The 15,923-nt window shown below is 42.2% G+C and overlaps 1 protein-coding gene across 1 annotated transcript in view; it reads right to left on the bottom strand.

Moving 5' to 3' along the window:
- Nucleotides 1-9,095, bottom strand: part of spns2 (SPNS lysolipid transporter 2, sphingosine-1-phosphate) — a 97,373-nt gene extending 88,278 nt beyond the window's left edge. The window contains exon 1 of the mRNA XM_088320975.1: nt 8,707-9,095. Coding sequence (XP_088177101.1) covers nt 8,707-8,938 — 232 coding nt within the window. The 5' untranslated portion in view covers nt 8,939-9,095. The remainder of the gene's footprint in view (nt 1-8,706) is intronic.
- Nucleotides 9,096-15,923: the final 6,828 nt, after the last annotated feature.

Here is a 15,923-nt window from a genome sequence, read left to right as displayed (position 1 = left end):
GTTTGGTCAAATAGTAGCCGAAAAACAACAGTTTCAACATCCACAGTGAAGAGGTGACTCAGAGATGCTGGCATTCAAAGCAGAGTGGCAAATAAAAGCCATATCTGAGACTGGCCAACAAAAAGAGGAGATTAATATGGGCAAAGTAACACAGACATTGGAACACTGACTTTTTAATGGAAAACACAAAATTATCTGGATTACCCCAGACTTGAACGTTGATTCATGTACACAAACCTAACATTGCTATAAAGTAAATGAAACAAGCGCCAACTGATGGACCACTCCATTGTTTCAATTGATATGCCGCTGACTGATACCATCTTTAGCCATCTGTGGCAGAGAATGTGTCAAACTCATCCGAGAGTGCAGACACTTACGTCTTTTTTTGTTTTGTTTTTCAGCAACCATGGAACTGAAACTTTGGGTTTCACTTCCTACACTTTCTGGCCAGACGAGAAAATGGACCGAGACCCGAGGACCCTGCGTCGAACCGGTCGCATCCTCCTGCATCTTGGCTACTGCGTGACAAAGAGCTCGGCGCTTTAAGAGGATTATCAGTCCCGCCGTTCTACGTCTGAGATGACACAAGGCGAGAAGATGCATCTTTGTTTTGGGGCATTCCTGGAGTGACAGCTTGACGCGCATGACGCAATCATTAATCTGCCGCGATTACCTCGAAGCCCTCGCACAACCACTTTGTCGGCCGTAGGGGGATGGAGATAAAAGAGATCCAAGCTTGACTGACTGATCAGGCAAATAACTTTAAGTGCCGAGCGTCTGCCTCCCACATCCTCATATTCTTGGGAAAACACTTAATCCCTTCTTTGCGATCAGCTCTTGAACTGCCTGCTACTGGACCACCTTTTGGATTTGAGCCGTTAAATCAGGGATCTCAAATTCAATTTATTTGGGAATAAGAGCTCGGGCCAAATCTGATTTTCCACAAGAAAAGCTCTGATATAAACATTCTACTGTTCTCAAATAGCTTTTCTTAAAAAAAAAGTGACAAAAAATAAAATTAAAAACAATTAAAAACACTGAGACTTGAGTTTCTGTGTTGGCTAAATTAACATCGAGCTAGCCATTAATGCTAGTTGTGCAAGTTGTGGCCATAAATTGTTAAATTTAGAATAAAATTCTTCTGCCTTATGACGTCATTTTTTTCTTTATTATGAACTGTGGTTGTAACAAATAGATTTATTAATTTGTTAATTTGTAAAAGTGTTGCATTTTTCATTGACTAAGCAAATAAGTGTATGTAGTTCTTGTAGCTTATTTCTTTTCGAAATATTTTGTTTATTTATTTTCTTGACACAATTTTACGGAGTATACCAAAAAGGTGGCAGAGATTGTGATTTAAGATCTAGTATCAGCGTTGTGTCATGATTACCCAAGTGGAGTCACCTGGGGTAATCATGTGGCGTGCTGGAATGTGCTTCCTGATTGGTCAATGCTCCCCTTTTAAACGCGCTACGCGGAGAACTTCTTGTCGGAGGATTCACATCTGTACCCCGTATGACGCTCCCGATTACCTGTGACTTGTTTACCTGATTCTGCCTGCCTCCGATTCGACCTGCTTTCGTCCCACGCTACGATCCTCTCTTCAGTCCTGGTAAACTCGACCTGCCTTCGTCCCACGCTACGATTGGCTACGTGTCCCGAAGCTGTCTTCACGGCGTTGCTGCTGACGTTCGACGGTCATCGCGTCTCCCGCTAACCCTGTACGCTTCCCCAAATAAAAGACTTGTAACGAACGCTCTGGGGTCTCCTGCTCTGTTCTGGTCCGCCGTGACAGAATCCTCCGACCAGAATGGACCCCGCGTTCGTACATTTGACCATGATAGAATCAGCAGCGCAATTCCCATTCAGAATGTGCAGTTCGGCAAGTCCTTTGCGACGTGGCGAAATTGGCTAAGGTACCTCCGGCCGTATGACTGCGCAACGACTCCCATGCCTGCCTGTTCGACTCCCATGCCTGCCTGTTCGACTCCCATGCCTGCCTGTTCGACTCCCATGCCTGCCTGTTCGACTCCCATGCCTGCCTGTTCGACTCCCATGCCTGCCTGTTCGACTCCCATGCCTGCCTGTTCGACCCCCCTGAGTCTGGACTCTTCTGAATCCGACCCCCCTGAGTCTGGACTCTTCTGAACCCGACCCCCCTGAGTCTGGACTCTTCTGAACCCGACCCCTCTGAGTCTGGACTCTTCTGAACCCGACCCCCCTGAGTCTGGACTCTTCTGAACCCGACCCCCCTGAGTCTGGACTCTTCTGAACCCGACCCCCCTGAGTCTGGACTCTTCTGAACCCGACCCCCCTGAGTCTGGACTCTTCTGAACCCGACCCCCCTGAGTCTGGACTCTTCTGAACCCGAACCCGAACCCCCCTCTAGATGCTTTGCTAGAGCTTCCTAGTAAGAAGTTTTGTTTTGGGTTAAAGTTTGTTTCGTGGCCTTTCATCATAAAGTGTACACATGATGAACGTAGATTGTTTAATGAGCTTCCATATAAAGGATTTATGTATTTACAGCCAAAACTGAGTCTGTTGCTGGACGCCAAAATGGTTCCCTATTAATCCTGGACAGAACAATTTTCACTTGGTAATGCCTTGGCTTTGCAAGTGCGACTATTGGCACTGCATGTAGAAATATATTCAAAAATTGCACAACTTCCATTTTGTCTCTGAACCATATATAGTCATGAAAAGAGCCATATATGGCTCACGAGCCATAGTTTCCCGCCCCTTTGCTATAGACGGACATTCCCTTTCTCCTTCCTGGAGAAAAACAGCCTGATGTGTCGCAGTGCGCGGGACACTGCAGCCTTGTGTGCGTCACAGTCTCGGTCATAAAACGGCAGGCAGGGCACCGCCAGAGTCGAAGGCGAAGTGGAAGTGGCGCTTGGCCTTTGCTACCTCCAGCCTTCAGCAGACAGTGTTTATCTTAAGTTATATTTGAACTACAATGGCTCTGTGTTTTGAAAGCCATTTCACATAATATTGAATAGCAAAGCAAACAAGGAAACACTATATTTTGCAGTCTATTCAAGGACTGTTACCATGTTTTTATCCCAGATGAATTTGGTGATTATGTGTTAAATCCATAATGGGCAAGACTAAATTTTGAATTCTGATCAGTGTTGGGAGTAACACATTGCAATTGCTTTTCTCAGAAACGCCTTATTGATCACATTTTGTAACTCAACTGTCGTTACAGCATAATGCGCTACTTAGGTACCTTAAAATCACAACATTGTCTGCAAATACTTTACGCAAAAAGTATCATACAAGGGTCTTTTTACCAGCAACACAACGTTGAATACAACAAAGAGGCATCGCAATGTTTACATCTACCTAAAAAATACAGTAACAGCAGTGCTGTCTCAACCACAGAGTAAATGTAATTACCCGTACTTAAATTCTGATATTCTTCCGAACGTGAATATCTTTAATCCAAGCCATATTAAAACCATCCATCCATCCATTATTTGCACCGCTTATCCTCAGTAGGGTCGCGGGGGTGCTAAAGCCCATCACAGCTGACATCAGGTGATCCCTGGACTGATTGCCAGCCAATCACAGGGCACTCATAAACTGTTCTGCTCTCCTTGCATGTTTAGTACACACTTTTAGCAGCAACTTAAAGGATTTTTGCAGAATTTGGAACTTTTTTACCCGCTGCCGCCATCCACTTGCTTGTGTCATCATTGCAGCCTCTGTCAATGTGTTGATGATACGTGTGCTTAGTTTGGGTTGGAGTTTTGACTGTACTTAAAGAAGCCCTCTTATTACTTTTATCATTTTCGTGCTACACTAACAAATATAAATAAAAAACAGTGGAAACGAGAAGGATGTGGCTTTCAAGCACTCCCCCAACCACTATTCCTCCTACCGGTTGTGTTTCGCCCCAAACAGTGGATCAAGGCAGTTAGGCCCGGTGGAAAATAAAGCATAAGGGCTTTTTGAACTCAGTTGGGCATTGTAACACATACTTAATGATTTAAGTCATGTTTATTTGTATAGCCCTTAATCACAATGAGTCTCAAAGGGCTGCACTGACCAGAGACTATTGCAGCCTACATACTATTATTACACCATTCCCCTAAACTAAAACCTAGATGAGGGCAAGGAAAAACATCAGGATGAGGAAAATGAAGAAGAGATCAGAACGTCAAACAAACACATATTAAAATTAGCTTACCGCACAATAAACATCAAACCAGAGGCACATAATGTTAAAAAAACAAAGAAGAAATGAAATCATAAGAATAATAGAGAACATGTTTAACTTGACTCTGACGCCGCCATGTCGGTGAAGTAAAAAATTAAAAATATCGAAAAGAATATTTTCAAAAACTTACAATTGTCAAAGTCACAACAAAAGAAGTAGGTGGCTGTTGAGAAAGAATGTCTGAGGGCAAGGAGGGAGTTTAAATACCAAGTCAATATGGTTCCCAATGTGATGGCCCTTCCGGCCTCAGAGTCTTTTTCCAAATAAATATGGAAAACTACATAATCTCAACTTTCCTTGGGGGCAGACATTGACATACAACCACTCACATACGCATTTGATCTCGGGACAATCTAAAGTCACCCATCAACCTGCCATGCATGATTTTGGAATGTGGGAGGAAACCGAAGTGGCCGGAGCAAACCCCGCACAGCGAGGCGGGAAGCAAGAATTGAATCCAGGAACCCCGAACTGGGAGGCAGTTGTGGTAAGCAGTGTTAAACAGTCATCCGCTGTGCGCACTAACTTTTGCACGATCATCATTTGATTCCTTCCATTTTCTGTGGTTTGTGCAATTGATTTGTGTGCCTGTGCTATGGGATGCCTCAAAAGTCTGATGGGCGCAATTTTCCATCATTGTTGTGAGGCAGAATAGCCGCGGTGTCTGCATCGCTCACCCCTCCATCTCGGTGACAATGCTTTAGTGATCCGTGCACACACAACACACTACAGTCATGGCTACTGGTACAAAGACCTTTTGACGCGCAAGGGTAAGCTGGGGTTGGAGGGGGGCATCGCTTCAGTTTTAATGCTGCCTGCATTCTCCATCTACTTTCTTCCAACCGCAACAGCCACTCCCCCGACTCCCTGCCCACGACTCCCTTCTTTCATTCATCCCTGGAAGGGTGTTAGAGGGGTGGGCGCATTTATTCTGTGTGTTTGCGTTGTGTGGGTGTGCACTCACGCCTGCTGAATTGACGCTAAGATCTACGACTGGGGATTAGCTACCTGCCACGGAGTGGGGTCCAAGTAAGAAACAAAACACTGCGGAGCAAACTGAAAGCAAAGAGGAGATAACTAGAAAAGATGGTTATCTGAAACTGAGTAGCAGAAAACGTTGACTAATTTGGAACAAATATAAACAGATCGACTCTTGGGTCATTTTTTGTTGGTCACTTTTGACCGGACTGGTGTTGTAATAAACACCTGGGGGGTGGGAGTTTGGTGGATCTAGTGCTTGTCCTTTTTGCTAAAAGTGCCTAAAAGTGCCCTAATTTAGATTTTGTTTTTTTGTTTCACATACAATCTGAAATAGGACTCCAGTTTAATACCTTACTTCAGTTCTTCTCCAACCTTTTTTTAACCCAGGCACACTTTTTCATTGCAAACATTTTTTCAACCACACCACTTACAAAAATTATTTTAAAAAGCCGATATATCTTTTGTTTAAATTGAATGCTTAAAGGGACACTGTGTGATATTTGACCACTAGATGTCGCCGTATTGTGTACTACCGCTGAAAACGGGTGTTACAAAGCACAACTGCAGAGGCTCAAAGTGACCAAACCGCATCATATTTCTTCTCTTTTTTTTGCCCAGACGATCTCAAGGTTTTTGGTTTTTAGGGGTACCCTTAACAGCAAGGTGGCAGACAATCATGTCAGCTCCCTCTATGTGAGCTTCATGATATGTAATATAATTATAATAGTTTCACAACCTACAAATATGTTTTAAAAACATATATGCACATGAGCAATATTGTTTTTTTAATAAAAGAAGGTTTTTAAAATGAAAAAAACATGCAGGCACAAAATAATACACAAGGCCCTCAAATTGTAATAAAAGCCTTGTACCATAGCCTTAGTAGAAAATAAGTAGTTGTATATAACGTAAAAATGTTGTATCTACTGTTTACATTTTGAATATTCGAATAGTAATTACAGCTTGGATAGTATTTTGTTAAAAGACTTTCTGTTTCCTCAATTTTCTAATTTTCATTGGTGAATATTTGCATAGTGCATTCTGATAGGTAAAACGATCCCTCCACTTCTGAGATTTGCATAGTGCATTCTGAAAGGTTAAACAGTCTTTCCAAATCTTTAAGCTCGTTTACGTACGCATTCACAATAAACCTAGAGGTTATTGATGCACACGGTGAAGAAGTGGAGAGACTGTTTACCCTATCAGAACACACAGCTCAAATCAGTGTTGTAGCCAAGCCCTGCTTCTGCCTGTCATTTCAATATCACAATAAATGCATTACACAATATTGTGAAATAAACATAAGTAAGTGGAAAATGAATGCAAAAGATTGTGTTGTTACTTGATTTGAAAATGCAGAAACCTAACTGGTTTTAGTGTGCAGCATTTTTATGTATGCCTATTTTAAACACACCCATCAGGTGTTGCAATATTGTACATAGAGTTGGAGACAATACCTCGTGCAACACAGATGCGTTGGTAATCTTTCACCATTGAATTACTACTGCATTGTCGCTCACCCAGCAGGGGAGGGGAAGGGAGAGAAAGCTTTCCTGAGAGATCGGAGGAGATGGAGAATGATGACGGGAGAAAGGGAAGCAATTTTGGTACACGGTCTTTCATTCCTGCATACTGTGTCCACTGATCATGCAAGGCTTAGCCACACCCGCCACTGCCGAGCACACCTTACTCTTCAATACCTTTTTTATACAGTAATCCCTATTTTTTGTGACGTAGAAACCTTTATGTATGTGCTCATTTATTTATTAAATACTTCTTTATACATTGAAACCAACAAATGAACCCAGTTTACAGCCTTAAGTTGTTTTTGAACAAATAAAACGTTGTTGAACGTTTCCTTATTTCTTTTTCTTTTTCACAAATAACTTTGGTACTGTCACATGTATCACCCAAAAGTATTAAGGACACATTCTGCTTTACTCCATGTGATACCTTCTCACATCATGTGGACGTTATAAAGAAAACTGCGTTTACTTTCCGAACGGCAACCCAAAATGTTGAAAGAACCATATTGGACGCAAAGAAATCTAAAAAGTGTGTCCGGAGACACAAAAAAGAGCTTTTAAGGAAAAAAAACTGTTCATTGGAAAAGTGAAGCCTCTTTCCTGTTCTTCCTTGCCTTATCCCTGATTAACCAAGGGTCAGGTCCTATACATACACATGTGACTGTGTACAGTAAAGGATGCAACGATAGTTCTACCCACCCGATGTGTCCATACACCTGTCATTGGGAGTCATTAGGTGACCAAATCCCCCAATTCCAACCCCTAATGCCGAGCGCCAAGCACGGAGGCAATTGGTACCAATGTTCTAAGTCTTAGGTATGACTCCGACCTACCCCAAGGCCATCAAGCAGGTCATGTTTGCCATAGATTTTTTCGTCATCAAACATTTTTGAAAAAGCGCCAGGGGTGCAACATAGGGTCACATGTGGCTCCAGAGCAAGTTTAGCGGGTTGAGAAGTCCAACTTTTTTGCAATAGAAAGCTTCCTCTGGTTTTTTTACATGGCCGCCGGTGCTTTTTTCAGTCAAGACCGTTTTGGTGAAACAATGGCTATTAGAGAAATTTAAAGTTGAAATAGATTTGCGCATACATAATGCCAATGCATCAAACTGTTTCACATCCATGTGTACTACTCAAACAACAACATTATTGATGCACAGGCAGACATAAGCAGAAAAGGGGTGGAGAGACTGATTAGCCAATCATAATGCACAGCAATGCATAATGAAAACCCGCAAAGTAGCAAAATCCCGGTAATTCAACCGTGATACAGCAAGAGATTACTGTATACCGAGTTTGTGGCTATTTAAGTGATTAATTGTTTTGAAATTAAAATCATCCTCGGTTATTTTTTTACACTCCTATTACACAAGACTGGTTTCAGCGAGTCAGCACACAGTCCCTGCAAGGATGCTGCAGCAAAAAAAACTATCGGGACTGCATCCATCGTAAACACCCACTCTCAACTGACTCTATTTCATATAGATTTGTATGGTTTTACCCAAAAGAAGGGGGGTTGCAAGGAGGATTAACCACCACATGGCTCCATCTACCAGCAATCTGCAGCATACCATGTTCAAGCAAATCTTCATCTCCGCCCCCCAGGAACTAATGGTTTACCCGATCACCTCATCTTCAGATAAATGTGTAACATTCATCTACCATTATTGATAAGAAATAACGGTCGTGTCACAGTAGGGGATTGATCTGCGATATCAGTGATCACAAAAGACCACGGTGGAGCGTTTCCTTACGAGATAGCAAAGGCGCGTCGGCTTGATTTAATCAGCAGGAATCTTTAGGAAAAAATAAGACAGCAAGTGCATGTCCACTGCGCTGAGGCCAACCTATTGTTCCGCCCGTCTGAGCTAAGGTGCGCTCGTAAAACACCCACTGAGCTCTCCACCCGCGCAGCAAAATGACAAATATTCAAAAGGTTTTGATGTAGTGAAGATAGAGAGAAGGCTCTTACCGGCTACTGTGCATCTGTCCATGTAATTGAGGACGTTCCCAAAACTGAGGATCACAGCAGCGACCACCGGCGAGCGGCACCGGAGCAACGCGGCGCGAAATTTCTGTCCCGGTTTGCAAGCGCGGAGGTCCGGGTTGGATTTGAGCGCCGGGCTCACGGTACCCGACAGCGTGCGCACCTCGTCCAAATTGCTGCAGCCTTCCAGCTCGCAGCCGTCACCTTCCACGCACATTCTGGATGTAGGGTGACTGGAGATGGCAGAGAAATAGAAAAACAACAAAAAAAAGCGAGGTCCTCTGTGGAATCAGTCGCTGTGGGAGTTTTGTCTTGGACGGTGGAGCGCAGGATGAGCTCTTTTCGGGATCATATTTTTGCACCAGTGTGTAGCGACTGAGAGCCAGCGCGCTCATGAGTTGTCTCTTTTTTCGCTCCGCTGTCAACCAGGCGAGCGCAAGGGGCGTGGCCAGACGTCGCAAAACCCCGCCCATTTGGCACTCGCGCAGCCAATGATGGGAGTGCACCTGATGGAGTTGCGGACGTAGAGAAACTACTGAAAATGCGACTGAGGATGAGCAGCAAAGGATAAATGATTTGGTGAACTTCAAACCTGACAACTTAAACCAGGGGTCGGAAACCTTTTTGACTAGATGAGCCATGAAAGCAACATTTTTGAGAGCTACACCATGAATTTTAAGAGAAAAATCAACAGAGCCACCAAACCCACTTATACAGTAGAGAGGGCAAATTAATCCATCCATCCAATTTCTGCACCGCTTATCGTCAGTATGGTCGTGGGGGTGCTAGAGCCCATCCCAGAGATCCTCGGGCAGTGGGCAAGGGACACCCTGAACTGGTTGACAAATTGATCGATATATCGATAATATTGATATTTAGCAAGTACTTGGATCAGATTGACACTCTTCCAATTTCAAAGCAATGATTTTTGATATAGATAGCACAGCCCTTCCATACCTGTTAACCTCCATGGCTCCATGCCTGTACAAACTGTCGTATTTTCGCTTACAAAATACAAAATAATCTTAGACCGGATTTTTTTTCCGGAATGATGCATGATGGGAATCCCCAGGCGGCAGATGCATGCGCACAGTAGCATCAAACCGCTTGCTTCGTTTGCAACGGAAAAAACGATACCGAGATAGAGGCTACTGCGGCGAACTCGTTAGACTTGATTGATTTGCTGTTTCGTGATAGTCGGTGTTCACCGGATTGTACCCATCATTGACAAATTTGCGTTTTTCCGTACAGATTTTCTTGTACGTCGTACACGTCTTAAAATGCATAATAAACGTACTTTGTACGGCAAAAACGTACAGGTTGACAGGTATGCCCTTCTCTCCCTCACCCAGCGCCTTCAGCGATTCTCTATTTTGTGATTGACAGGCACAATTTTAGCAAATCTCCCTACCTCGCCTGCTGCACCCTGCCTGTCTGGAAGAAGAGGGGACCAAATATATGCGACCACTCCTCCAGAAGCTAAAAATGATATAGGCAAACAGGAAGCGCATAGCAGTGTGGACTTTTTTTTCAACTACACAACAACGCCAGGTGTCATTTTTGTGCTAGAGTTGTCCGCTACTTTGCCAAAATTACATGAAGACATGAAAAAAGGTTCACCCTACAGAAAGCAACAAGCGGCAACAAAAAATGTAAACATGCTACTGTTCCTGAACAAAACATGTAAATCTATTATCACTATGGCAACAGACCCAATGAGAGATCATTGACACTTCTTTTGCAGTACTGTATTTATTTTAAAATAATCTTCAATGGACGGTATTATGCTCTGAAAATGCTGGTCTACTAGTGATCCCAAGAGCCAAGAAGAGATTTGCAGGTTCGATAGCGTTCTCCATATGGGCCCTGGTGCTGTGGAATGCTATGCCCCCTGAGATTTGATCGGCAACCTCAGTGGAAATGTTTAAAACTAGGCTTAAAACACACTTATATTCTATAGCTTATCTCATCTCATCTCATTAGCTGCACCGCTTATCCTCACTAGGGTCGCGGGGGTGCTGGAGCCCATTCCAGCTATCATCGGGCAGTGGGCAGGTGACACCCTGAACTGGTTACCAGCCAATCGCAGGGCACACAGGGACAGACAACTCGCTCGCTCATCCACACCTAGGGCCAATTTGGACCGGCCAATCCACCTGAAATGCATGTCTTTGGAATGCGGGAGGAAACCGGAGTGCCCAGAGGAAACCCACGCAAGCACGGGGAGAACATACAAACTCCGCACAGGAAGTCCGGTATCTATAGCTTATGATTTACCTATATTTCATGTTGACAATAACTCTATTGTTTGTTAATACTACATCCATTGCAACCTGGTAATCCTTTTTATTTATTTATTTATTTGTTCATATTGTACTTTAATGATTTTATATATTGTTTTTAATTCTATTGTTTGTTATTGCACCATCTACAGTATTTCAGCCTGTTATTCTGGGGATCATGTGCCGTCTCTTCTCAAGGTTTCTTCATTTTCCTCATGCTGAGGTTTTTGAGTTTGTCCTTGCTTTCGTGTAGGTCTTAGATCAGGGGATGGTGTAATGCTAGTCTGTGGTTTGCAATAAGCTGTGGTCTGTGCAGCCCTTTGAGACTCTTTGTAATTAAGGGCTATATAATTAAACATGACTTGACTAGACTATTTTACTTCTCTAGTTGACATTGTTCTACAGTATTTATATTTGTGTTACATTGCTGCTTTTTGGTTTAATTCTCTTGACTTTAGTTATGAAACAGTTATAATTGAAATATTGCTAGTAATTCTTATACTGCTAACCTTTGCTATGTAATTGTTTAAGAAAAAAAGAAACATTTTTAGAGCCTAAAATCTTTGTGCTGTGTTTATTGTAAATATAAAAAACTCAATTATGTTATTATCATTTCCAAGCAAAATGTATTGGTATCCGATCGGTATTAACTGATAGTACCATGTATTCACTTGGATTGGATCAATACCCGAATTCTCAGTATCAAGCAAGTTATGTGAGTGGACAACATTGTATTTTCATGATATATACTGGACTGTCTCAGAAAATTAGAATATTGTGATAAAGTTCTTTATTTTCTGAAATGCAATTAAAAAAACAAAAATGTCATACATTCTGGATTCATTACACATCAACTGAACTATTTCAAGCCTTTTATTATTTGAATATTGCTAATTTTGACTTACAGCTGAAAAAAAACTCAAAAATCCTATCTCAAAATATTAGAATACTTCCTCAGACCAAGTAAAAAAAATAGTTTTATAACAGCAAAACTAAATCAAACATTTGAAAATGTCCATTGATGCACTCAGTATTTGGTTGGGAATCCTTTTGCACGGATTACTGCATCAATCCGGCGTGGCATGTAGGCAATCAGCCTGTGGCATTGCTGAGGTGTTATTGATGCCCAGGATGCTTCGATAGCGGCCTTCAGCTCATTTGCATTTGTAGGTCTGGTGTCTTTCATCTTCTTCTTAACTATACCCCACAAATTCTCGATGGGGTTCAGGTCAGGGGAATTAGCAGGCCAATCAAGGACAGTGATGCCATGGTCAGTGCACCAGTTACTGGTGGTTTTGGCACTGTGGGCAGGTGCCAGATCATGCTGGAAAATGAAATGCTCATCTCCATAGAGCTTTTCAGCAGATGGAAGCATGTAGTGCTCTAAAATCTCTTGGTACACAGTTGCATTTACTCTGGACTTGATGAAACACAGTGGACCAACACCAGCAGCTGACATGGCTCCCCAAACCATAGCTGACTGTGGGAACTTCACACTGGATTTCAAGCAACTTGGATTTTGCTCCTCTCCAGCCTTTCTCCAGACTCTGGCGCCTTGACTTCCAGATGAAATGCAAAACTTGCTTTCATCTGAAAAGAGGACTTTAGACCACTCTGCAACTGTCCAGTGCTTCTTCTCCATAGCCCAAGTCAGACGCTTCTTCCGTTGTCTTGAGTTCAGAAGTGGCTTGACCATGGGAATACGGCTATTGTAGCCCATTTCCCGGACACGTCTGTGAACTGTGGCTTTTGATACCTGGACTCCAGCTTCAGCCCACTGTCTTTGAAGCTCCCCCAAATTCTGGAAGCGGCTCTTCTTCACAATTTTGTTAAGGCTGCGGTCATCTCTCTTGGTTGTGCAGCGTTTCCGGCCACATTTTTCCCTTCCAACAGACTTTTTGTGGATATGCTTTGAAACTGCACTCTGTGAACAGCCTGCTCTTTGAGAAATTTCTTTTTGTGTCTTACCCTCCTGATGGAGGGTATCAATGATGGTCCTCTGGACAGCAGTCAGATCAGCAGTCTTCCCCATACTTGTGATTTAGTTTACTGAACCAAGCTGAGTGTTTTTAAGGCTCAGGAAACCCTCGCAAGGTGTTTCGAGTTAATCAGATGATTCAGGTGATTAGTTGAATAGCCTACTTGTATACTTTTTCATGATATTCTAATATTTTGAGATAGGATTTTTGAGTTTTCTTAAGCTGTAAGCCAAATTCAGCAATATTAAAATAATAAAAGGCTTGAAATAGTTCAGTTGATGTGTAATGAATCCAGAATGTATGACATTTTTGTTTTTTTAATTGCATTACAGAAAATAAAGAACTTTATCACAATATTCTAATTTTCTGAGACAGTCCAGTATATATTCTTTGATTTGACTTTCTTTCTTTTTTTTAAACTGCTGTCATAAAGATATTTATATACAAAGCAGTGTGCAACACCATCAGAGGGCACATTGGACCCTACGAAGAACAGTTGTCAACTGTACGCAGACGGAAACTGCATGGTCACGTCACAAGATCATCAGCACTAGCCAAGATCATTCTCAAGGGTACAGTCCAAAGGGGTCGGGAGGAGAGGAAGACTGAAAAAGAACTGGGCCGACAACATTAGAGAAAACAGGCCAAAAATCGTCAACAGTAGAAAAAGCTGTCCAGAGTTGCGTCCTCATTGATGGCCTGATGACAATGCGGTTAAGGGATCCGTGAACCGTAAACAGTGATACATACTTTTATACTGTTAACGTTTTCAATTTAGTTATTCAATAAAAAGTCAAACATGCTTAGCGCTAAAAATAGTCTCAACGGTAAACATGTTAAATGAGGTTCCATATAAACGTAAAAACAGCTGAAACAGGGTCTGTTGAAGTAACACCACGAGTGTAAACTCTAGTTGAAACTTTGCTCTATATATTTTAGACCGAACAAGAAATTTACTGTGTTGCATAGGCATTGGATAAACTAAAAGTATAAAGTTACATAAAGGATTACTATGGCCCTTGTTTTATCTCCAAGCTAGATGTACTCATGAAAGGAACCATATCCACCTCACAAGCCATATGTTTTTAGTCTGGACTTGTACGTTTTTCTCATATTTTTGTCCTTTTTTATCATTTCAAATTGTCTACGCCTTATAACATTTTTCCAAGGAAAAAAAGATGTAAAACACACTGCTATGTATAATAAGCAACACAAATTTTCTGCAAGTAGGAAAAAAACTAAGAAAGATGCAGAAATAATGAATTTGCAGTTTATTTGGTAAACAAAATAAAATTGTTTACACAAATGAGCTCTGTTTTAATCCTACATCAGGGATCTCTAACTAGTGTTTTCCCCTCATCTCTTGGTTACCCTGTTAAGCAATCTTTATCCATGAAAATACTGTTATTCTTCTTCTCAGTGTTGGTCTCAAGTCCTTTTTTCTGCCATTAAGTTTACCCTTTAATTTCAATTCATTCAGTGCCAGTGACGTCTTTTGCCATCAATAGCAAAAAGTCCAAACTAACAATAACGATTGGCTGAATAACTAAAATGAAAACACGCTAACACTGCTGTTATTCACTTATTCTTTATCCCCCGCGAAGAAGATAATTTATCTGGAAAAACATGAAACTCTAATTTTGAATCAGTTGCGTCTGAACTAGCATCAATGATTTGCTAAATAACAAAAATAAAAACACGTTAACAGCATGCACGAGAAAAACAAAATGTATTGGAAAAAAATTCATATTTTGAATCGCTGAACTTAAACATGAACGTGTTGACGATTAAAAACGTTTTTTTAAGATGGTAAAATGAAGCTCAATATAATTACATAAATAAAGTTTCTGTTACCTGACTAATACTGAGGGGTATTACAACACATTATCAGAACCAGAACAGATGGTAGACCCAAACGCGTAACGTTTCACGCAAAAGTTTATTGGGATACCGAGGAAGTCAGGTGCGAGGAAACAAACGCCAGCGATCCAGTGATCGCTGGACAGGACGAGCAAGCAGCTCACGGGATCAGAGCGTGATCGGAATGCGGAAGTGAGTAGATTCGCCGGGGCGGGAGATCGGAGCGTGGTCAGGGACAAAATTGGTCCATAGCCAGAGCGGGAGATCAGAGCGTGGTCGGTGGGCAAAAACGGGTCGATAGCCGGAGCAGGAGATCAGACCGTGGTCAATGGGCAAAAACGGCTCAATACCCAGAGACGATCGGGAAATCGGGAGCAGACGAGTAGGATACGGATGGAGGTGGGACAGATGGGAGCCAGAGTCAAAGTGATTGCCTTGCGTATGCAGAGGTTCTCTGACGGACTGACAAGGAGTGACTGGAGTACTGAGTTTAAATACGTGGTAAATCAATCAGGCAACGAGCAGCAGCTGGTGCCAAACAAGAGGGCACAGGGGAGGACAATGAGTAGTCATGACACACATCTGCCCCAAAAAATTATTTTAATGATATTATCCATATACAGTATATCGTTTTTGGTGGTTGTTAATGTTTTAAAATCTTTTATATAATGTACAGATAATTAAAGTATGCATTCCTTACAAAAATAAAACGTTTTGATGCAATAAACAAATGTTTGGCGTTTTTGTACGTATTTCAAATCCAAAACGGTGTCAGAAAACCAGAACAGACCAGTGGACCCCAGAGCATTCGGCTTGCTTGAGACGTGATGGCCGTCAGACGTCAGCAGCGGCGCCGGGGAGATAACTTCGGATTGAGTCGTCAATCGTAGTGCGGAAATCAGGCAGATCGTGTTTACCGGGGCTGGAGAAGAGATAAAAACGTGGGACGGATACAGGTCGGATCTGAGGCAGGCAGAATCTGGTAAGCAGAGTTCTAAACGAACGGGATATCGGGAGAAACACACAGAGTTACAAGAATGTACGCTCTGACACTCCCCTCTGGATGCAGGGCGCCTAAGAG

This window comes from Urocampus carinirostris, chromosome 17 (genome assembly GCF_059441175.1).
Source record: "Urocampus carinirostris isolate Australia breed hairy pipefish chromosome 17, RoL_Ucar_1.0, whole genome shotgun sequence".
Classification (NCBI taxonomy): Eukaryota; Metazoa; Chordata; class Actinopteri; order Syngnathiformes; family Syngnathidae; genus Urocampus; species Urocampus carinirostris.
This window is presented reverse-complemented; position numbering and strand designations above follow the sequence as displayed.